This window comes from Lissotriton helveticus, chromosome 12 (genome assembly GCF_964261635.1).
Source record: "Lissotriton helveticus chromosome 12, aLisHel1.1, whole genome shotgun sequence".
NCBI classification, from domain to species: Eukaryota; Metazoa; Chordata; class Amphibia; order Caudata; family Salamandridae; genus Lissotriton; species Lissotriton helveticus.
This window is the reverse complement of record NC_136073.1, coordinates 838548883-838571403: the sequence shown is the minus strand read 5'-3', so window position 1 is coordinate 838571403 and position 22521 is coordinate 838548883. Positions and strand designations below refer to the sequence as shown.

Here is a 22521-nt window from a genome sequence, read left to right as displayed (position 1 = left end):
TCCCGCGTGAGAGTGCACACTCTGCACCCGAGTCCCCTGGGCCTCCTAGTAGTAATCTAACGATTCCCTAGTCCAGTCCTAGCGATTCCAAAGCCTATTAGAACTGTTACTTACCTGCTAGTAATTCGCATTCCACTTTTAGAGTATATGGTTTTTCGTGCCCCTCGGGCATTTGTGTATAACGTGCTAACTTAAGTATTTTCGTAAGAGTTTTGTTGTGTGCTTAGCTCCCTGTCTCATAAAGAGCCAGGGTAGTCTTGTTATAAATAAATACACTGTTTATTTTCATAACAACTTGTGTGGTGTCCTTTCACTGGGTGTTCAAGGGGTAATGTGATGGTAAAACAGCTGGCTTAACACGCCCTCTAGAGTCTTAGCCTTAGACTGCTCGTATCCATGCTACTAGGATAGCTGGTCTATAAGGTTGACTTACAACCAATCATCAATAAGGGTTGTTTGGACTGATATATAGTGATCACTAGAATAGTGAACACTGCACATCAGGCCAACTTCTCACAATATGTGACAAACAATTTCCCAAATTTCTTCTTGAAATATCGCAAAAGCTTAAACATTTGTAGTGGTGGGGGTCAAAAGTCATGAATCTGACACATTCTTTCAATATAAGCTGATTAAACATCCAAGGTCAAGTATCGAACATGTCTGGGTTTCATTTAACCTGAAAATCCTTTTTTAGCATACACAGAATGCATTGGATTGCATGTTGGGTTTTCAAGACCACAAAGATCTGATGTGTTCTCAGACTGTCTCTTGGACATTGGAATAGTGGTTAAAGTGCCGGAAGAAACCAGACACATGCTTATTGATATGTTGTTGATGGATGTCTCTTTCTTCTTCCACCTGCTGCTGGATATTGCACAGGATTTCTCAGTAGAACTGGGTGATAAACTTTACGGACTTGTCAATGAGCAATGATACTTATCGACTTTAAATTTCCCCAAACATTGGATTCATTTCAGGGACTTTTTCTCTGGTTTCCTCAGAGGAAGATGCTGCTTGGGGTATTAGTTGAAAATTATCTTCCAGAGATGTCAATTATGACGGTGAGAGGAAGGTCTGTCGGTAGCTGTACCAGGATCAATGACACAGATTTCAAAATTCCAGTAATGCTCCCTATAAATGGCATGGCCTGGAACAGACTTTTGGAGGAAAGATACATATTTAACCAATAGGTGAATATTAATGTGGAAGACGCCTAGAGCGGTCTTCCCTGAACCGAAAACAAGGATCCTGAGACCGGTTTCTGGGTAACACCCTTCATCTGCCAGGCTAAAGAATGATGATGGATTCAACCCAGATCTGTGACTGGGGGTGAGTGTCAGAAAAGTTTCAGCGCTACGTCCATCATCTCCTTGTGTTTTCTTTGTTCGCCATAAGTTGGCAGGGTATGCCCAGGCGTGGGTCCCTTGCTTACTTTGCCACTGGAGTCAAGCTAGCCTGGATGATGAAGGATGTTACCCAGAAATCGGTCACAGGAAACATGTTCCCGGTTCAGGGAAGACCTTGCTTGGCAGTTCGGGGTAGACTGTTCCCATGCGGCCAGGGTCTGATTTGAATATAGCTGGGTCTGAACTGAAGTGACGAAGTGAGCTAAGAATAATGGTGGATTCAACCCAGATCTGTGACTGGGGGTGAGCGTCTGAAAAGTTTCAGCGCTCCATCCATCGTCTCCTTGTGTTTGCTTTGTTCGCCCTAAGTTGGCAGGGAATTCCAAGCATGCTTCCCTTGCTCACTTTGCCACTGGAGTCAAGCTAGCCTGGCTGATGAAGGGTGTTACCCAGAAACCGGTCCCAGGATGCTCTTTTCCGGTTCAAGAAGACCTGGCTTGGCAGTTCGGGCTGGACTGTTCCCATGAGGCACAGGATCAAGACTTATTGGCATAGAGCTGGGTCTCAACTGAGGTGGCAAAGTGAGCTAAAGAATGATGATGGATTCAACCCAGATCTGTGACATGGTGTGAATGTCTGAAAATTTTCATTGCTCCGTCCATCGTCTCTTTATGTTTTCAGAGTTATGTAAGCATATTTTTTTTAATTTCAGAACCATTTGATTGTATATGTTATGGGCAAACACATTATGAAACGCAATATAAACTTAGTAAAATAGAGTATACAAATGCAACACACAATAAAATCAGATGTGAAAGTGCAAGTTCTACGTTGTAGGAAACTGGAATGTTGTTGCAGTTGTCCCCCGATGTATTGCTCCATTTTTGACTACTAGATGCTGGCTTTCATCTCTGATAGTGCATTGAGGCCTGCTAACCTGACTTCAGTGCTCTTTCCCCTAAAAAATGTTATGGTCTAATTGTAAGCCATTGGCAGGTACTTTAGCAACCCTATAAGTCCCTAGTACATTGCACCCTTGGTACCTAGAGCATGGGTACTAAAGAGGGTCCCAAAGGGCTGCAGTATGTCTTACGCCACCCTAAGGGACCCACTCAAATTACATGCAGACTACCAGAGCAGGCTGCGTGGAATGGTGCAAACCATTCTGAAAACATGACATGGCTCACGCACCCTGTGCTATGCCAAAGTGAATTGCATGTGAACTATGTAAGTCACCGGTATACAAACCTTCGAGCCCTAAGGCAGGGTGCCTCATAGTGTATGTGAGGACATATCTGAAAGAGCAGATATGCCCCTGCTATGCCTGGCGCTATTACTAGATATTGCAAGTGCTCATGAAAGTCATCTTAAGACATGTACTGGGCACTGGTCATCACGAGTTACCCAGCTAGTTGATGGTGTCACTGAAAATACTGGTGTTTGTTTTCAAACAACTTGTCTTAAATCTGTACTGATGCCAGTACTAGATTTATTATGACATGCACCCAGAGGGCACCTTAAAAGTGCCCCTTTAAACTTTACTAGTCCCATGGTGTGTTGGCTGACGGAACGTTTCCAGTCTGCCACCACAGGAGTGTTTCTGACCCCCTGGATAAATCAAAATAGGGGACCCATGGGTTGATGCATAGGCAGAGATTCAGGGGAAAAAACTATATGTATCTAAGAACCAAAACAAACTGCCTGAAACAATGTTTTTCCCTTTGGCGGAGTATCTCGCCCTATTTAGGGGATGCTTACCTCATCATCCACGGAGTCATAATGTGTGTGTATCTAGGCGCCAGGACTATTGAGTAATCAGATATCAAACATGATTTTATAATAGCAAAAAATATATAGATAATTTATTATGCCTGCCGTCATATAAAAAATACAAATATATCTATACACATCACAATACTTAACATGACAATAATACTAAAGTTCATTGGTGAAAGGCGCCCTAACCAATCAAAAAAATGCCCCACTAATACTCAAATGAATATGCCCAATACTCCACACATTCATTCAAACCGTGCTCTACACTCAAACCTGCAACCAACCACATGAACAAGAGAAATGGAACAAACCTAATATTAAAGACAAATTGTATTGATAAATTAGCACATGGGAGAACAATAGCAGTACAATATCTTTCTAAATGCAGTTCCTTTACATGCGTATGTCCTTCAAGTAATTTCTTTTTTACACTTGATTATTGTGCCATTTGAAGCATTATTGTCATTGTGTCTTGTTCATTGGACCTGCGCCAACAAACATTTCGATGGAGACGTGTAGATATGGTTACGGCTTCCTCAGGGCGCTTTAAAGAATAAACAAATCGGGCAACAAATGGGGGGCTGTACATCACTGGTGTCTCTAAAATTGAGATAATCCGTCTATAAATAAATCTACTTAGTTTATCCGCTTAACCGTGGCGCGAATTACGTGGCGGTTTGAACAAGTGGGCAGGGCCGCGTCAGCCAACGGACGTGCACAGCACTACCGAGGTAGTGCTAGCGACGGCCGTTGGCCGACGCGCGCAGGGAAGGGGTTATGTATATGTACACATACATGTGCTCCTGTGGTGAGAGGACAAATCCTCGAACTAAGTTTAAAAAGGTCGGTGCGTTGTACAGAACACAGAAATACCTGTAATTATCTTATATCCCCATATTTTAACTAATGGGAAGTATAAATGGAGAAAGAAAGAACAAGGGGAGAAGAGATCCGTTCAGAGAGACCCCAAAAACTCCAGTGACTAAAAGTGGTCCTCTGTGCGTCCGAATATCTAGGGTGCACCCGAGTGTAAGTATAGATCATCCCTTCTCAGCTGTGTGTCAATACGTAGAAATAGGGGTATGTTGCTTAAAACAGAGCTGGTACCTGGCTCCTAGAATGTCGCTCAATGATGCAAGGCAGGAATACCTTCAAAGATATATAAAGGGGATAGACCAGGGAGCAGATCCGTCTCCCTTGTCTGGCGAATATCCTGGTAGAAATAGGAGTACAACATTGAATAGAGGATTCCATACCAAACCCTCAGGGTTACAAGAGGGACCCTTGAGGTTGAATAGGATAAATAAAGTCTCAGAAGACAAAAAAAATACCTTGAGAATATCACAAAACACGTGCTTGAAAAGAGCAGCGTGAAAGAATAAGAGAAAGGCACTGCTTGGCATCCGTCAATTCTTTTACATGTAGACGTCAAATTGTTAGTAAGATAAATCGAACCATGATGCCATAAAGGACCTTCTGCAAAGAAAAATTGGAAAAAGGCATATTCAAACACCACAAAAAAGTGGTATATAGAAGTCTTAAAGATACACGACAGCCCAACAAAAGAATGAAGTAAATATACTGTTCGGGTTCCCATCACCCTGAGTCGGATGTAGGGTTAGTTTGTCTAAAAATGGAATGGGTCCGGTAAGGATATCCCTTCACATATTTCTGATAAAATGAAGAGCAACCGGCTCTAAAGGGAGGGGACCGAAAGGTACATGACTCACAGTAACGCAATGAAGTAAATATAAGAGCCAGGTTTCCATCAGCCTAAACTGGATGTAAACAGAATCCGTCAGAAAAGGGAGTATCTGTCTGGGCAAGATGGTGGGAGTCCCTCATAGCTTTAACCTGATGGGACAAAGAACTCACGGCTCCTATGGGGGACCGGGAGAAACAATAAGGCACACCTGCGCGAAAGATCCTTACCCGTGAATGCTTGCTTGAGAGTCAAATACACAAGGTTGACCACAGTTCAAGAGTGTGGCCGCCGCCACAAACCACATAGAGAGCCGCTAACAGGCAGCATGGTGGGTGGCATAGTCCTAAATATCCCGGCATGCTGACAGAGGGAGGATTCCGAAGGTACACCTTACCCGGTCTAAAAGCAACAATAGCATGAGGACCATATTCGAATGGAGAGCTGCATCAAGTTTGATGGTTCAAGAAGTCCAAAGCGATGTGAATAATAAGGGTGAAGCATGGAAACCTCACAAGGTCCACATAAGTAAACGAATATAGGATGACCCAGATATATATATAGAAAAAGAACCACCTATTAGGGTCCAAGTACAGAGGTAAATGCAATACTTACAGACAACCAAAAAAGGCTAATTGAAGCTGGTCAGGTAGATAAATCACCTTGATCTAAAAACCAATCAGCCAGCATCCTTATAGCACATTTTCCCATGGAGTGTGTGTTCATTCAGGCCCTTGTTGTGGGTGTTAAGTGAAAAAAATCCCGAACACCTCACGTTTTTTTACGAATAGCAGAGGAGTCTTTACCTCAGCCGCGGCCTGTGCAGGTAGGAGCGTTAATCATGGTGGTGGTGGTGGTGGTGGGGGGGGGGTTTCGGCAGATGACCACGAGGGAATACTAATTATTTTATTTTCCCTTGTGATCGTCTGTCAACCCCCACCCTACCCAGCCCTATCGATATTTGTATAAAGGGCCTCCAGATCCATAGTTACCAGAAAATCAACAGTCATTGAAAGGAAGACCCTCTATTTTGGAAATAAAGAAGCCTGTATCTTTTAGATAGGACTGAAGTTTGTGTACAATAGGTTTTAGGAAAATATCAATGTATTTAGAAAGGGGTTCAGTAGCTGCCACTATGGTTGAACTATACGTCTTAGCGGTGGGTTGCGTGTGTCTGTATGTGTCTTGGGTACTCCATATAATATAGGTATACAGGTATGGGAAGGAGTGAGGAACACAGCCTCCTTGTTACAGAGCACCCCTTCAGAGTTAGCTTGTTCTACCAGACTGAAAATATTTATTTTCAGTTTGACTTACGGGTCACCTTTGATCTTTTTGCAATGTTGTGGGGATCCCAACATTTCTCCTATTTTAGTTATATATTGTGAAGTGTTAAAGACAACAATGCCCCCTCCTTTATCACAGGGTGGTTTTATAGTGATATTGCCATTTTGCTTAAGTTGTTTGAGGGCTGAGTTTTCCTCCTTGGGCATGTTATATGGAGGTCTGGGAACAAATCTCATGGCTTGTTGTTTTTTTAGAGATAACAGCCTTTTCAAAAATCTTTACTTCTGGTCCTAGCTGATCTAAGTTGGTGTTTGAGCCCCAAGTTGTTAAATTCTGGATAGGTTTTACGAGTCATAAAGAATGTTTTTATCTGATTCTACAAAAGAAAGCGAACAGGTCCAAGTTCAAATCTATTGATGGTACTGGACTGAACGAAAGACAGGCCTTTGGCGAGGAGATTCTTTGTTGTAGGGTCAGTAGCCTCTGTAGATAATTAGAAGATCTGTATGTTATTCAGTTTCTCCAATATTGTTGACTCCTGGTTTGAACATATTTCTGAGGTTGATCCAGATTTTGGTAATGTCCTCTCTGTTGGTTCCGAAACCTGGGGCGAGAATCTGGCATCTGTAGAGAAATCAACAGTAAGTGAATGAAGTGATAATCTAACTACTGGAAGGAAAAGAATAGGCAAGACTGTAAAGCCTTCTTGATGAGCCATATAGGTGAAGCAAAATCTAATGGCAGATAAAATGTCGGGTCCACTCTATGAAAGCATCTGATTGAGACAGCATTGCCCAACAGCATCAACTTTCAGATAAAATATAGTAAATTGAAGAGGCAAATACAAACAGATCCTATCATGTAAATTATAAATCCATTGCTTTACCTTAAAGATTTTAGGGACGAAGTTCATTTGAAAAATTATTTTACTACTTATTCTTTAAGATTTGATGGATTTAGTTAATCTGATATGAGTATGAAAACAATTAAATGTTAAGAGTGTATAAATGGAAGGATAAGGGATATGATAATAGTATGGATGCAACTGAGCTTGGTTTTTTGTAAATATAACCGATTCAAATTCATTCTTGCACTCAAAATATGTTTCTGTTTATAGAGAGAACATCAAAGATTTTAATATTTTGTCTTGAAGAAGGTGGGGTTTATTTATTTAAAGAGTTTTATATAGCCCTGGCTAGACACGAAGGTATCAGAGCGCTTTACATGAGAATCAACAATGTAACAGAAAAAGATCAACAATTATACAATACATCAAAAAATAGGCAATACATTAGGAGAGGGGAGAAAGGAGAGAGAAAAGTAGTGGAGGGGGCAGGGGAGGTGAGAAAGGGAGGATAAGGGAAGAGACAACAAGGAGAGACAAAAGGAAGTCTGTCTAAAGACCGACTGGGTAGGTGACGACCAAGGAGGGAATCCACGGCCCATCTCTCCTATAGCTAAACCAGGTAGCTCCATCGGGCATCAGACAAAATAGTTCAGTCTCAATACATTGAGAGAGGAGAGAAGGAGAGACATAAATAGAGGGAGGATGCGGGAAAAGACGACAGGAGAGACGAAAGGAAGTCTGTCTAAAGACAGACTGGGTAGGTGACGTCCAAGGAGGGAATTTGCATATAGCCATGTCTGAACTGGGGTGGCAGAGTGGGCTAAAGAACGGTGATGGATTAAACCCAGATCTTTTGACTGGGTGTGAGTGTTTGATTGATTTGGATGCTCCGTCCATCACCACCCCCTTTTTTTCCCCGCTTTTGGCCGCCATAAGTGTGGCAGGGTATGCTCAGACGTGAGTCCCTTGCTCACTTTGCCACTGGATTCAAGCAAGCCGGGCTGAAGACGGCTGGAATGCCAGAAACCGGTCCTCGGAAGCTTGTTTCCAGTCCAGGGAAGACATGGCTTGGCAGTTCGGGCTGGACTGTTCCCATGAGGCACAGGGTCAGACTGGTTTGCATATAGCCATGTCTGAACTGGGGTGGCAGAGTGGGCTAAAGAACGTGATGGATTAAACCCAGATCTTTTGACTGGGTGTGAGTGTTTGATTGATTTGGATGCTCCGTCCATCACCACCCCCTTTTGTACAGCTTTGGGCCGCCATAAGTGTGGCAGGGTATGCTCAGACGTGAGTCCCTTGCTCACTTTGCCACTGGATTCAAGCAAGCCGGGCTGAAGGCGGCTGGAATGCCAGAAACCGGTCTTCGGAAGCTTGTTTCCAGTCCAGGGAAGACATGGCTTTGCAGTTCGGGCTGGACTGTTACCATGAGGCACAGGGTCAGACTGATTTGCATATAGCCATGTCTGAACTGGGGTGGCAGAGTGGGCTAAAGAACGGTGATGGATTAAACCCAGATCTTTTGACTGGGTGTGAGTGTTTGATTGATTTGGATGCTCCGTTCATCACCACCCCCTTTTGTCCCCTATAGCTAAACCAGGTAGCTCCATCGGGCATCAGACAAAATAGTTCAGTCTCAATACATTGAGAGAGGAGAGAAGGAGAGACATAAATAGAGGGAGGATGCGGGAAGAGATGACAGGAGAGACAAAAGGAAGTCTGTCTAAAGACCGACTGGGTAGGTGACGTCCAAGGAGGGAATCCCCAAACTGTCTCCCCTATAGCAGAACGAGGTAGCTCCATTGGGCGTCAAGACAAAATAGCTAGATCTCAATTGACGAGAGAAAATTCACAGATAAACAGGGTGGGGACAAAGGGCCAAGACAGGTGAGGGCAAAGGTCAGTAGCAGGAAAGTGGAGAAGAGTAGAGAGGGGAGGGGTAGGGGTAGGAGTGAGATACGGTCAGTAGAGACGCAGGAGGGTTTGTTGCAGCTGTCATTTTAGGCAGGTACAGGCAGTATTTCAGGAGCGATCACTGTGTGGGGTGACGGTATCGGAGAGCACCCAAAGGTGACTGCGGGACACTATAAGAGTGTCAGGCTTGGCATGCTAGGCGTAGCATCGCTGCTTTTATTCGTTTCACCCTGGCACCATCAGAAAGCAGAGCTGTTCTCTGGGAACCTCATGTGAGCCTCAGCCCAGACGCCTCAGAGGGTAGAACCACCGTACGGGGAGCAAGGTCCGCTGTCCCCACCTCCGCTTTCACCGCTTCTCACTGCTCAGAGCTGTAAAGGGAGAGCAGCCCCAGGAGTAGTGCCACATTCAAAGTATCAGGCATAGGCCCCGGCGGCCATGTTAAAGTCAGGCATTCCCAAATGGTCTTCTGGTGGAGAAGGATGTGCGGGTATCACTGTGGCTCCCCAGCTCCATTGACTCATTCACGCCTGCAGCTGCCCCCCATCGGCCGCCTGGAATCGCTCATCTGTAGTGGGTGGAGAGGGTGCGGTCGCGAACTCCGTGCTATGCAGCCTCTCTGTGCCAGTCTTAGAATGGGCAAGGTTTCTGTGCTGCCATCACACCTTAGCCTGCTCCTCACTCGGAATCAGTATACCAATGGGGGGCCGTGGGGAGATTCTGGGGATCCTTCAGCAGGCGGACGCCATTTCGAGCAAGGTGCCGCCCGCCATTTTGCGGAGGTCGCGTGTCCGCAGAACTTCCCCCCACTGCTCGGGTCCGTGAGTGCAGCTTCGCCGCACTGCAAAGTCCGCCTTTGGGGAGCCCAGAGAGACAGTTCAGCACTTTCTCTGGGATTATGCACCCCTGCCGGCTCAGGTCCGCTGTGTCCGCGATGCGGCCGCCATTTTGCAGGACTCCCGTCTGCCTCCTCCAGACGAGATCAAGCGCAACAATTTATTTATTTAAAGAGTGGCTGCAGGTCCTTATTATATTATAGTTCAACACATTTGCGCTGGTGCACAGCGAGCGGTAACCCTCTACTGATAGATGGGCTCGATTCAGTGCAACAAAATGCCACATCGAAATGTGATCATTTTTAGACATATTTGTCACATTGTTTTCTAAATCTCAGTAGGGTATTTACATGTGTTGAATTTGTTGGATAAAATATGTTTTATCTCATTACATATATGAAATAACAATTGCAGGTATAGCTATGAGTGATGTAAAAATATAGGAAAATACGGCAGAAATACAGCAAAAATATAATTGGTTGTTCTATATGCAATACTGATGGACCCTATACTGAAATCTTTTTCGATTAAATATACTGTAACATAGTTTGAAATGGCTTTATGAGATTTTATACTGCAGATGAGATTATTTGTATCACAATTTTTAATAAAAAAAACGGATATCATTCCAATAAACAGGTCTCACAGTGTGGTTGGTAAAAGGATAGTGTTGATTGTACGTCCCAGTGAGGTAATGATAAATAAACAAACAAAGAAAGGATACACAAGAGGGACCTTCTTCTGTTGTTAGGTATCTTAACCCAGTCTGTCCCTTTTGTTTGAAGGGTTGCGCTCTCATGTTTGTGATCAGATTTGGAAAAAACCTACTGCAGTAGTTGGCCATCCCCATAAAACTGCGGACCTCGGAGGGATTGCGAGGAATGGCTGCCGCTTTTATGGCTTCGGTTTTCTTCGGGTCGATTTGCAGACCCCACTCGAGAGTTTATATCCAAAGTCAATCTCATTGGTGTAAAACAGACATTTGTGTCCCCCGGGGCGGCGTGAGGGGCCCAGGCCAGGTCCTGGGATTGCCCGTTGTTCCGTATCTGTCTTTTGCACCGGGCCCAGTGGTTTCCCTTGCTGAATCAAGCATTCCATACTCGTGACCCAGGGCCTCGGTGTTTCCCTTGACTTCGGTTTTGATTCATATTTATTCATCCCTTCAGATTTATTGGTGGACTTAGTTCGCCCTTGGCTGGAACACTGTGCTTGTCTTGTTACATTGCCCCCTGAAGAAGGTGAGAACCACATCGGGGTCACACACCAAAACGCGCATCGCGCTGGAAGTCTTACGTTTACTTGGTCCCCCCTTTCATATCATGAAGAATTTGATTCTTTCATTTGATGACTTGTGTCAACTACGTTTCTTCAATTATGGAATAACATTGAACACATTATTTTTCCCACTTATTTGATCTCTGTGGACTCATACAGTGTCATTAACTGTTTAGGATCAAAGGGGGTCTTTGATTATTTGTATATATTAGCATGTAGAATGTTGTGAACCCTTAGTTTTTTGGACGTCTGTGTATGTATGGGTATGCATTGGTTTGTTTGAATGATAGTGAGCGGGAGTTGTTAGGTTGCGCTTGGGTTATTTTGTGTTTAGCATAATTGTATTTTCAAATATTTGTATCCTTTGCAATATATTGAATAAATGTGATAAATTCTGTCCCAAACCCACCTGTGTACTGTATTTCAGTAGGCCAATTTTCATGTACATATATTCCTGTATTAGTGACGATTAGCACTTTCAATATATTGTTTAGGCAGAGAAATGTTGTCTTGATTGTATTTCTCAGGCACCTTTATTTATCTTGCCGGCTGCGCCTGGCTGTACGAGTGCGTGCGTAGCCCTAAAACTCATGCAGTGGCTGGATGTGCTCACTACGCAAAGGGTGTGGTGTAACGGCCAGAGTGGCCGGCTCTGGGGAACCAGGTTCAAGTCTCTGCATCGGCTCAACATACTGTGATTCTAGGTAAATCACTCAATCTCCCTGTGCCTAATGTGTTCTTGTGTAATTTAACTGGTGCTCATGTAAATCGCTCCAATACCTTTGGGTCGAATTTGCGCTATATAAAATTTGCAACAACAAAAAAATGTGGAAGAGGTACACAGCATTCAGAATTCTGCCAAGGCGAAATCAAAAGGAAATGCAGTGCTGGCAGGTGAATGGGTGAGTTGTGCTTGGGGGAGGTGAAGTGAAGAAGATGCAAGGAAGTACTGCTTTATTTTACTTCAGATAAAGTGTCACTCAAAGTGTTACACGTTAAAGCTTGAAATGTCACACATACGCACGCTAAAACCGTGAAAATGTCATACATAAGCAAACTAAAAACTAAACCTGGTACCTGTGGCAAATAATAGTAAACCCGCCTTACCTTAAGATGGCTATTGCATTTCACTTCTTTAAGCAGTGGAGGTTGCAATCCGTTTTCGGAGGCCCCGCCCATTGGCTGACTAAACAACTGAAGCTCCAGTCACGTCACAGGTCAGGCACGCCGTCCTTTCATGTAAAATCTCCATTCAACTGTAGATATTGAATAGCATACAGTATTGACGTCTTGCCTGACCCTAACATGGGCTTTCAGAGGGACAAGTCCTTGCGCCCATCGTCGCCGCCTCCTCTCGCCCGCGCGCCACGTCACAGTGCACGAGCACTTTCACCCTCAGCAGCAATTTGTGACTTGACGATTTTTTTTTCTTTCTCCAACGTCACAAGGAGAGGCGGGGACGAGGGGGCGGGACCGGAAAGCTTATATATAAGAGGGACTGCTGCGTTCGTCATCCGCCATTTTGAGTCTGCGAGGGGAGGGAGCAAGAGGTTCCTGGTTTTAAACCAGAGAGGCCGGATGGTGAAATCCTCTCTCCAGCGGATACTCAATAGCCATTGCTTTGCCAGAGAAAAGGAAGGACATAAACGAACGATGCCCGTCATGAGTATTATCAGTACCAGTAGTGACAGGTAGGCTCGCCGCCTTTCGCACCCGGCCTGTTAGGCCTCAGCCTACCGGGCATCAAGTGACAGAGCCCCCCTTGGATTTTTTTTTTCTCGTCATTGGCATCCCAGCTTTATTGGGAGGAGGCCACCCATGTAAGGGTGCCTGCTTAGGCCATCCAATTGACTGGTTCTCATGATAGCTATTTTATGCTAGGTATGAAGATGGGGGTATTTTTTCAAATATTTACCGTTTGCCCATTTTTTTTAATCCTTATTGAGGATTTTAGCAATGTTTACAAATCCATCTTGGTGCAAGAAATGCAGTTGAAGGCTAGGGGGATCACTGATAAAAGAAGGGTTCTGTACTTGTTGACCTCATGTGAATGTCGGCGATTTTCCAACTTGGCACTGTGCCCTGGTGCTTGCTAATGTTTTCTTTCAGTTCCTGGATCTTCCGCTTGCAGAACCTTCTGGAAGGCCCTCGATTCTTTCGAGAACAGAAAAAGGGAACCTCTCTATATACTTCCCCGCAGATATCCGCATTTGCTTACCCTTTTTTATAGACCCTAGTGAACATCCCTGGTGCATCAGATGGACGATTATTTGTGTGAATTCAATCTATTTATCGTTTATTTCCTTAACTGGAAGTTTATTTATTGCTTGTTGCCAATAAAATTAAAAGTGCATTTTCCAAATACTGCATCCGTCTCTTTTTGAGGTCGTTTAATCTTTATCGCAGTTCTTCGTACTTTATTTATTCTGCTTTAAGGTAACTGCATTTTTGTTTTGTGGGGCTGAAAGGATAGGATCCCCTCCCCAAGAAACCCTGTTTGATTTAATGTAGCAATCCATGTACACTGCAGACATTTTTAGCGCACAGCCCATTATCGACTCAAAGAGCAAGTTGTAATCTACATTTAGTCTAGTTGTGAATGCTATTCCAATTGCCCTTCAGGCAACCTCGGGTCGCTTTAATGCGCCATGACAATCTGGGCGGTGCCTAGAAATGCGGGGGAGGTGGGCAAACTAACAATATGTGGATTGATGTGGGTACCCCCTGTTTATTGATAAAGCCTGGTCGCAGGGTAACAGTAACGTACAATAGAGGGAGATGCAGAGCGTAAACAAGGCAAGCGACGACAGAACTCATAGGAGGGTGGGGCAACCTGGAGAGAAGGCCGGAAAGGGGCGGAGCATGCTACAAGTAGGGCATTTTGTTTATTAGAACGAAAGCTGCCCCCCCCCAAAATCCAGCTAGAATAGAGGTATTTTTTATAGGATACTTGGGGACTGGGTGACCAGCACACCCTTGCCAGTAATTTGCTAAAATAGTTTTCCCCCCTCATCTCCCAGAAAAAACCGCCCCTAATTCGGTGCATGGAAAGGATTCCCATGGGGTGTGCAGGAGGTGTGGGTATACAGTTCTCAGGCCATTGGGTTGGAGCAACTGATGGGCTCTTGTGTTTGGAGACCTGAAAGCCCCATTGGCGTGTATTTGATCGGAGCCTAGCCACCAAAGGAAAAGCACGAGCGGTGTGGCGTGACGGTCAGAGCTGTGTACGTTGGCAATACCGGGATCGAGTCTGCATCCTCCTGTGATTCTGGGCAAATCACTTAATCTACCTGTGCGTGCACAAAATGAATGGCTGTGTATTGTAACTGGCGCTCAGGTACAGACTTTTCAGTACTTTTAGGTCGAATCCAGCCTATATAAAACTGCAAGCAAAAATGTGCCCAAGAGCACGCAGTGCGCCTTCAAGAGTATTTCTGATACCGTTGAGCCGTGATTTGCCCATGAATATTTGAGGTTTGGCGTAGCCATGGTTCATCTAATGTGATTTTTGAAATTTACATTGTGCATTAGCGCCCTGGGGGATTTCTTGGCGTCACGGTTCCTGGAAAACGGATGGAACGTATTATGAAACCAACTGCACAAAGCTTTCTCGTAATCGGATTACCGATACCAGCCTCATTATTTTGAGTGACCCCGTCCTCGCCAATCTACTTTTAATGTCAAATAGACGTATTAAAATCAAGTTTCCAATGGCAGTGTATTTTTTGTAAGTTTTCCATTTTTTGTAATCTGAGCTCATGCTAATTTTTGGGGCTAAATGCTAAATGCTTCAATTAAACAGCACCCATATGTCCCTCCGTTGCTAAGCAGCCAGTAGTCTCATTTTTATACTGGCACTAGACCTGCGCAGAAGTCCGGTGGTTCTGCACATACTACTTTTTAAAATTAGTATAAACCTTTGACCAGATTAAAAGCGTCAAAATGGTGGCCTTGCGTGGCTGTGTATAAACTAGATCTGTAAATGGCTGCTGGTTGATTGTGGAAATTTCCCCAAGGGCTTCGCTTGCTGCATCTGCTGAGATGACGCAACGGAGCAGCAGCACGCCTGCAGGGTGAGATGGTGCATGGGAGGGGCCTGGGCTGCACAACTCCTGGTACAGTGCAAGCCGTGAGCAGAAACTGGGCGGGTGCCAGATCAGGCACATTTACATAATGTCCAGATTTTAATATGCAGGCTGCGGTATCAAGGCGCTCACCTGGGAACATTTAGCACAGGTTATTCTTGACACACCTATTGCTGTTTGTGTACACCTCCGGAATATGTCACCATGGTCAGATCAGGCTGTTGTGCACATCGCTGTGCACTGTGGCAGTCCAGAGGGTGTCCATGTATAGTCAATTGGCATTACCGTTTTCAACTTTGTTTTCATTCCCAGAGTAAATCACTGTGGTAGATGGATGCCCTTCCCTATATTGAAATAGCCCCCCCCCGTGCTTATTTGAAACTTGGCTCTAGACACACTTGTACCGGATGTTTGAACAGCCAGGGCGTCGGGGTTCTGGACCAAGTAAATGTTTGTGTTAATTCTGAATTACGTTGCCATGTGTTCTAATTGCTCTTTTCCTCCCACAGTTCCATGGTGTCCATCAATTGCAGTAGTAACCTGGGTCCGGGGCCTCGGTGGTGCTCCTGATGTCCCTCACCCACCCCTGAAGATCCCAGGTGGGCGAGGGAATAGTCAGTGGGATCACAATCTTGCAGCTAATCTATTTTATTCAGTGAGTATTACCATTGAATGACGAATTTTACTCCCACGCTTCTAATGTTTTCTGCATTTGTGTAGTGATTTCTGCAGTTTTCGAGGTCTCCACTTTTCTTTAGAAGCCGTTGTGTCGTGCTTTGTTTTAACGAGACATGTGCTTTTGTTTTCTGTCCAAACATGGCGGTGCATGGAATGTTTGCACCATTTCCTTTCAGGCGATATGGTTATGATGTTATGGGATGTTTTGTTAACTTTAACAACCCCGCTTTGCTTACCGGTAGTGCATTGTTGACTCTTAAAGTGCTTATGTTGAAAATAAGTGTCTTTGTGTAAGTCACTTTAAATCAAGATTTGAATCCTCAAATTGTATTAGTTAAAAAAAATTAATTGGTAGAATCAGAGCGGAAAGATGCATGTGAAGTTTTTATTTTTTCAAAAGGATAATCGGCTGAACGTAACAGAGGAACTTACTTCAAACAATAGGACACGAATCCTTAACGTCCAGTCCAAACTTACGGAAGCCAAACTTGTGAACTGGAGAGCAGTTCTGAATAAAAACAACCTCTACATTGAGATACCAACGGGTGCTCTCCCTGAAGGAAGTAAAGATAGGTATGCACCTCTTATGCTTCGGATTTTCTTTTAGGATCTGGTTTGTTTATGCCTTTGTTTTGTCCTTCTTATCCCTTACCATGTAGTCTTCTTGTCGATTTCCTGATATGCCTGTTTTCAAACTTGAGACGATGTGTCTGTAAATTAAATTGCGCAAGTGTTGACTGCTTTTACAGATCTAGTCCGTGATCAGTCTACATTTAAACTTCTAATTTGGCTCCCCTTTTGCTTCCTTTAGCTTTGCGGTACTGCTTGAATTTGCTGAAGAACAACTTCAAGTTGACCACGTTTTCATTTGTTTCCACAAAAACAGAGATGACAGGGGTAAGTGTATTGAAGTGCAAAAAAGCACTGGCCAAATCGGAGCTGCAACCATCACCTATGAAATGTAGTCTAAACTGCTGTTAGTGTATAGAAAATATTTAAGAAATTTCTCTGAAATAAGTAATTCCTAGAACGTTTTCAAGGATTAATGAATATATTTACTCATAACATTAACATCCCACCCACTTACACCTCTGGAGCTAGTATTCAATGCAGCAGTTAATGCCCTCAATTTTCAAGGGATTTAAACTGACATTCAGTGCCCAGCAATTGTTTTTAGGGTCGAGTATGCACTTCTCATTTGACTTACTTGGCTCTTTACTGCCTCGTGCAATCTTTCCCACTCAGTCTCCCCCACTCCAATTCAAAAAGTCTGCCCCACTTCAATACAGCCCACCCACATTCAATCCATCCCCACCCCAATTCAATCCATTCCCACCCCAATCCACCCAGCTCTAATCCTCCACTCCAAACACTGCTCTAATCCACCACATCCAAACCAATGTAACCCACCCGCTTCTCCCCACTCAATCCAATCCACACCACTAACTCAACTTGTTCCGTGCCGCTCAACTGTGCCAGTGAACTCTACTCCCCTCCCCCCACTACTCCAACAAATCCATTCTACGACCGCCCCCCGCCTCTAGGACACTACACACTAACTTTTATCCAGGCTGAACAGAGCTGTATAGGTGTTCTCTGCTGAGACCTTGCCTGGTGCCATGACTGCACGAGTTAACCCGCGGGGCCTGAAAGAATAGGGCAGAAAAATGAATTGCGTGTACCAGGATTTCGTTCTGTATCAAATATGCCAACAAACCAACCTGTATTTCACAATTTATTTTAAGTGGGTGCTTTTATTGAAACATGTAACTTCAGTATTCAGTACTGGTTTGGATATTTTAGACTAAATGAAGGGAAAAATACAGAAACATGTTTCTGTACATACCCGGGTTGGGATTGGTCATGAGACCATTTAGAATTTTGCTACCGTCATTTCATAAATTCCAAAACACAAGTTCTTCAATGTATATGGGAAGCAATCACATGTTCCAGGCTTCTCATACTTGCTTGTGCACACCTAATTTGCTGGATGGACCAACTTATTTTTGCAACAGACACATTACATTGGTTGTTGCAAAAATATTGACTGCTTTTTTTAACCCCCAAATGTCATGTTTTGCAGCTGCAAAATGTCCTGGTTTTCTGTTTGCTAAAGATCTCTTGTGGCAAGACCAAAAAATGCTTGTTTCATTCCCTAGGTTTGCACATGCGACCATACATGCACTCAGTTTCTCAAAAATGCACTCCCACAGAGCTATGCAGCAGCTTATTTGCACTGTTTGTCTTGACAAAGTAATAGTTTGTCTTTCGACTTTTCCACTGCAGGTTCTTTTTCTTTGTCATATGCTTGCAGTAAAAATGTAACCATCTTGCTAGGGCCCCAAACCAGTTCAATTTCTTAGTGAGATGCTCTCCATTTGCGTATCTGAACAATGTAGGTGTAGTGCCAAATATGGATTGTCCTATTCTCACTGCCTGTTGCCTAGTAATCTGCCACACAAAGTGAACGTGATTGTTGCAGAACCATAGTGCGGTAGATCCAAACACCAAAAGGTGTGCTGCCTAAATCAACTTGCTTGTATAGTACATGGCTACATTACGGTGAATAAAGGATTGAACTCGATCAAAGCTAGACAAGCAAGTTGATTTAGGCAGAGCACACTTTTTGGTGTTTGGATTACTTTGTTAGCCAAGTTCTCCTTTTGTGGCTGGAATGAGAGCACAGTTCATAATACATTTACTAAACTTGGTTTTACCACCATGGTCTACAGGATTAAATTGTCTTCGGTGGAAATTGTGACAAAGGGGAGTTGACTTTAGGTTGGTAGGAGTTAAAAGATCAATTTACCCTTGTTGCATTGGAAAGTCTAGGTGGGTCCCTCCTATTTCTTTACTGTGCCCTCTAATTGTTCGTTTGCCCCTTGCCAAGGCTGTCCATGGACTAAAACACATTTTTAGCCAATTCAAGCCCCTTGTCTCGGGAGCAATCTACTTTTCATTAGACAAAGGCAGTGGGCTGGTGCCACATGGTAAAATTGGCTATTGCAACTCAGAGCGACTGGGCTTTTTTCTGAGGTCCAGCATAGATGCCAAAATATAAACCATTCCAGGAGGTGTGCAGTTCCTAACGGTCTGGGGACAGGCGACTAGGTGGTCCTAAGTCCTTACTGATTACAGTGGGAACATGAAGTTCAGTTCCTCTTTTTGGAATTAGGGCCCTCACCCACCCGGCTGGGTACCAGGCTTCTGAGGGAGTGCTCATCAGGTCGGTGCTGCAATACCTGACGGGCTCTTTGGCTTAGATCTTTTATTTCAATTAGCAGTTTGGTGCGTTGAGGGGCCTAAAATGTGTAGATGTAAGGAGTGCAGGTCAGTGGACCAAGGTAAGTTAAAACGAATTGAAGTACCAAGAGAAGATAATTTTAATCAGTAGGGCTTCCAACCTGATTGGTCCACTGACCTTCACTCCTTACATCTATACACGTAGGCCCCTCACCCACACAGCACCAAATAAAAGATCTCCGCCAAAGAGCCCATCATAGGGAGCCTGTCAAATTTGGCTGTTGGCCAGCATGCTGGTAAGCCAGCACGCTTTTCCTGATGGTACATTAATTCTGCCACACTGCTTAAGATTGGCTATGAGATATTCTGTGGGATACAGTGCTGGTTCTTTTGTTTTGAAACCTGCAAATCTTCCACGTCTTTAAGTCTTCTAGACTGTACTGTGGCTTTGCACCTTGTTTTTGACCATACAGCAGACCTGTTTAATCAACACAATTACCTATAGGAAATGCGCATTCGGTCACTATGACCTCCCATGCAACCCTCCGCCTAGATTCTCACACCACCACGAGGCTATGGCTGACTAAGAATGAGGAGTTATGGAATATCTTTAGTGATGTTGTAAATTTTTATTTTCCAGCTGCACTGCTTCGTACCTTCAGCTTTTTGGGCTTTGAGATTGTGAGACCCGGTCATCCCCTTGTCCCCAAGAGACCAGATGCTTGCTTCATGGCGTACACCTTTGAAAGAGACTCTTCGGAAGAAGATTAGAATAGTCTTCGCATCTTTTAGAGCTTTCCTGTTGTCATTTGTGAAGATGAAATTGTGGAAATTTTGTCAACATCTATTACATTTGTTGTCGATGAGTGATGTTACGAGAGCAGAGTATACACTTACCGGGGGATGTTGAGAATTTCAAAGCGTATCATCTGATTATTTTTGTCTCCATGTTGTGATTGTACGAATAAATGCTCACTCCAAATTGGTAGTATATTTCTTGATGTTTAATATTGTGTTTGATGCAGAAATATTTGCTTTGATTCTAAATAAAGGTTTATATTTTACTTTTTTATTTTGCTGTTATAATGTTTGCACTTCAAAAGATAACACTATGGTTCTTAAAGGGTCTTTACATATGTAAAGACTATGGTGACAGATGTGCTTCTTTCAACTCTAGTTTAAGAATACGAGATCTTCATAGTAAAGTTGTTTTTTTTTTTTACACCGCAGTGCACTAGCTCCAGAAGAGTGAGCAATGGAAACCAATCTTTCTGAAACACTTATCACTCGTTATTCATCCCTTGTTTTCTTTGTTCTCCTGCATCCTCACTTTAAGCTCATGTGTATTTTATCCACTTGTTTTCAACTCTTCCCCTTTGTACTCATTATTCCACTTTTCCTTACACTTTTTTTTTCCATTCCTCCAGGGGTTCCTCTGCTATTAACCCTTTAGGTGCTCCTGACGGAATTGTTCTGTCATGAGCACCAGTTCTCTTGTGCTCATGACGTAATGGTTCCGTCATGAGTACAGGCACAGAAAATACCTCTGCTGCAGACAGGGATTTTCCATTTTATTGCCTTTGGAGGTGAGGCGGGGAAGAGCTTCCCACAACCTCCCAAGGCCAGTTAGGGGTTTTGTTGTAATGACAGTCGCACACTGTCATGAAAAGACCCCCCCCCCCCCCCCCTCCCCAAGTACCTAAACACATGGGAGAGGTGTTGGCCCCTCTCCAGTGGTACCCTTCCCTAATTGATCCCGTATTGGGGATTACCTCAGGAGGGTGATCCCCCGCGCAGTGACCCACCCACTAGCACCAGGGAGGTGGGAGTGGCCCCTTGAGCAAGGGCCTTTGCGCCACCATAGATTTTTCCAGTCTTTCTGCCCCCTGGACACCAGGGATGATTTTGTTATAGGGCAGGGGGGTGGGGCTGCCCAGGATGGGCATCCCAATGCCCCCACCCCCAAACTCAAGACCCCCCCCCCCAAAGTATATGGGGGCAACAGCCCCCGATCTGCTCCCTGGCACCAGATGGTCTTAATACGTAGGTGTGGTGGCTGCCCAGAATGGGCATGCAAATGCCTCACAAAAGTGCCAGTCCCTTATCTGCCTCGGGGTGGGGGGGGGCAGAAAGCCCAATAGGCATAAGGGATTACTTACAAAAAATTCTAGGGGTCTGGGCTGCCCAGCATGGGCATGCCAATGCCCACCCCCAATAACGCCAGTCTTTCTGCTCCTCTAGGAGACAGATGTGAGTAGTCCCTGATATGTGCCCCCCAGGGGCGGCAGAGCCCACTAGGCACCAGCTATTAAGAATGGGGTGGGCCTGCCCAGAATGGACTCACCAATGGCCCCCCCGTCTTTCTGCCCGGTAGGAAAACGTTGGTAGGCCTATGCAAGCCATACCTTGCTGGACTCCCCTGGATGTCTAGTTTTCAGAAATGTGTGTTTTTGGTTTCCCAAGATGGCCGCCGGGGCCAAAAATCCAGGTGATTTTCTCCCACCACCCACTCACCTTTTGCAAAACCAGGTTGTTTTGAGTAATTTTGATGTCTCAATACGTGTTGGGCCCTTGCCTGTCGCAGGTATGTGACCCACACCATTTTTATCGGGAGACCTGGAAAAACGCTGGGTGGTAGGAAATTTGTCAGCCCGATGACCCTACAACTTTCCCACAGAGAAATTAGATAAAAATGCATTTTTTTTATCAATTTGAGGTTTGCAGGGGATTCTGGGTAGGGTAACATGGGATCCACATAAGCATACCTCCCTGGACTCTCCTGGGGCTCTAGTTTTCAGAAATGTCAGTTTGGAAGGTTTCCCTAGATGGCTGCTACCAAAAACCAAGGTGCCCCTTGCAAAACCTGGTTGTTTTGTAATAGGTAATTTTGAAGTCTCCACAACACATTTAGGACCCTTGTTTGTCGCGGGCACTAGGCCTAACCGCACAAGTGAGGTACCAGTTTTCTTGGAAGACTTTTAGGAATGCGGTGTGTGGAATTTTGTGGATCCACTCAGATTCCAGAGCTTTCCACCACAAATGTGAGGAAAATGTGTTTTTGTTGACAGTTCGATTTGCAAGGTATTATGTAACAACTTGGTGAGAGCCAGACAAGTCGCCCCATCCTGGATTTCCCTGGGTGTCTAGTTTTCAAAAACGTATAGGTTGGCTCGGGTTCCCTTGATGCTGACAGAGCTAGGGTTCAAAATCTTCAGCTAGGCACTTGGCAAAAAAAGGTCAGTTTTTGCTGTAAAAATGTAGTGTCCACGTTGCGTTTTGGGCTGTTTCCTGTCGCGGGCACTACACCTAACCATACAAGTGAGGTACTATTTTTATCGGGATACATGGGGAATCACAGAATTGGCGATCAACTGTTAACTATTTACTTTCAATGCATTTCTGCCTTCCAACAGAAGACCATGTGTAAAACAGTAACTTTAAAAAATGTCCTATAATTCACATGCTAGTATGGGTACCCACAATTTTGGAGATGTAGTAAAATGCCAAAACCGTGTGGAATTTATTTTAA

The 22521-nt window shown here is 44.3% G+C and overlaps 2 protein-coding genes across 3 annotated transcripts in view; one reads left to right on the top strand and one right to left on the bottom strand.

Moving 5' to 3' along the window:
* The window catches only part of JSRP1 (junctional sarcoplasmic reticulum protein 1), a 176753-nt gene extending 164525 nt beyond the window's left edge, over positions 1-12228 (bottom strand). Inside the window, exon 1 of one of the 2 annotated variants that reach the window (XM_078670985.1) lies at positions 12094-12228. In XM_078670985.1, coding sequence (XP_078527111.1) covers positions 12094-12165 — 72 coding nt within the window. In that variant the 5' untranslated portion in view covers positions 12166-12228. The remainder of the gene's footprint in view (positions 1-12093) is intronic. The other variant, XM_078670987.1, reaches the window with a different exon arrangement.
* A 264-nt stretch (positions 12229-12492) lies between these two features.
* On the top strand, positions 12493-20056 carry OAZ1 (ornithine decarboxylase antizyme 1). The gene is given in 6 exon segments (XM_078670072.1): positions 12493-12677; positions 15581-15638; positions 15640-15726; positions 16150-16322; positions 16561-16646; positions 19633-20056. Coding segments are annotated over 6 exon segments (648 nt in total). The 5' UTR covers positions 12493-12564; the 3' UTR covers positions 19764-20056.
* Positions 20057-22521: the final 2465 nt, after the last annotated feature.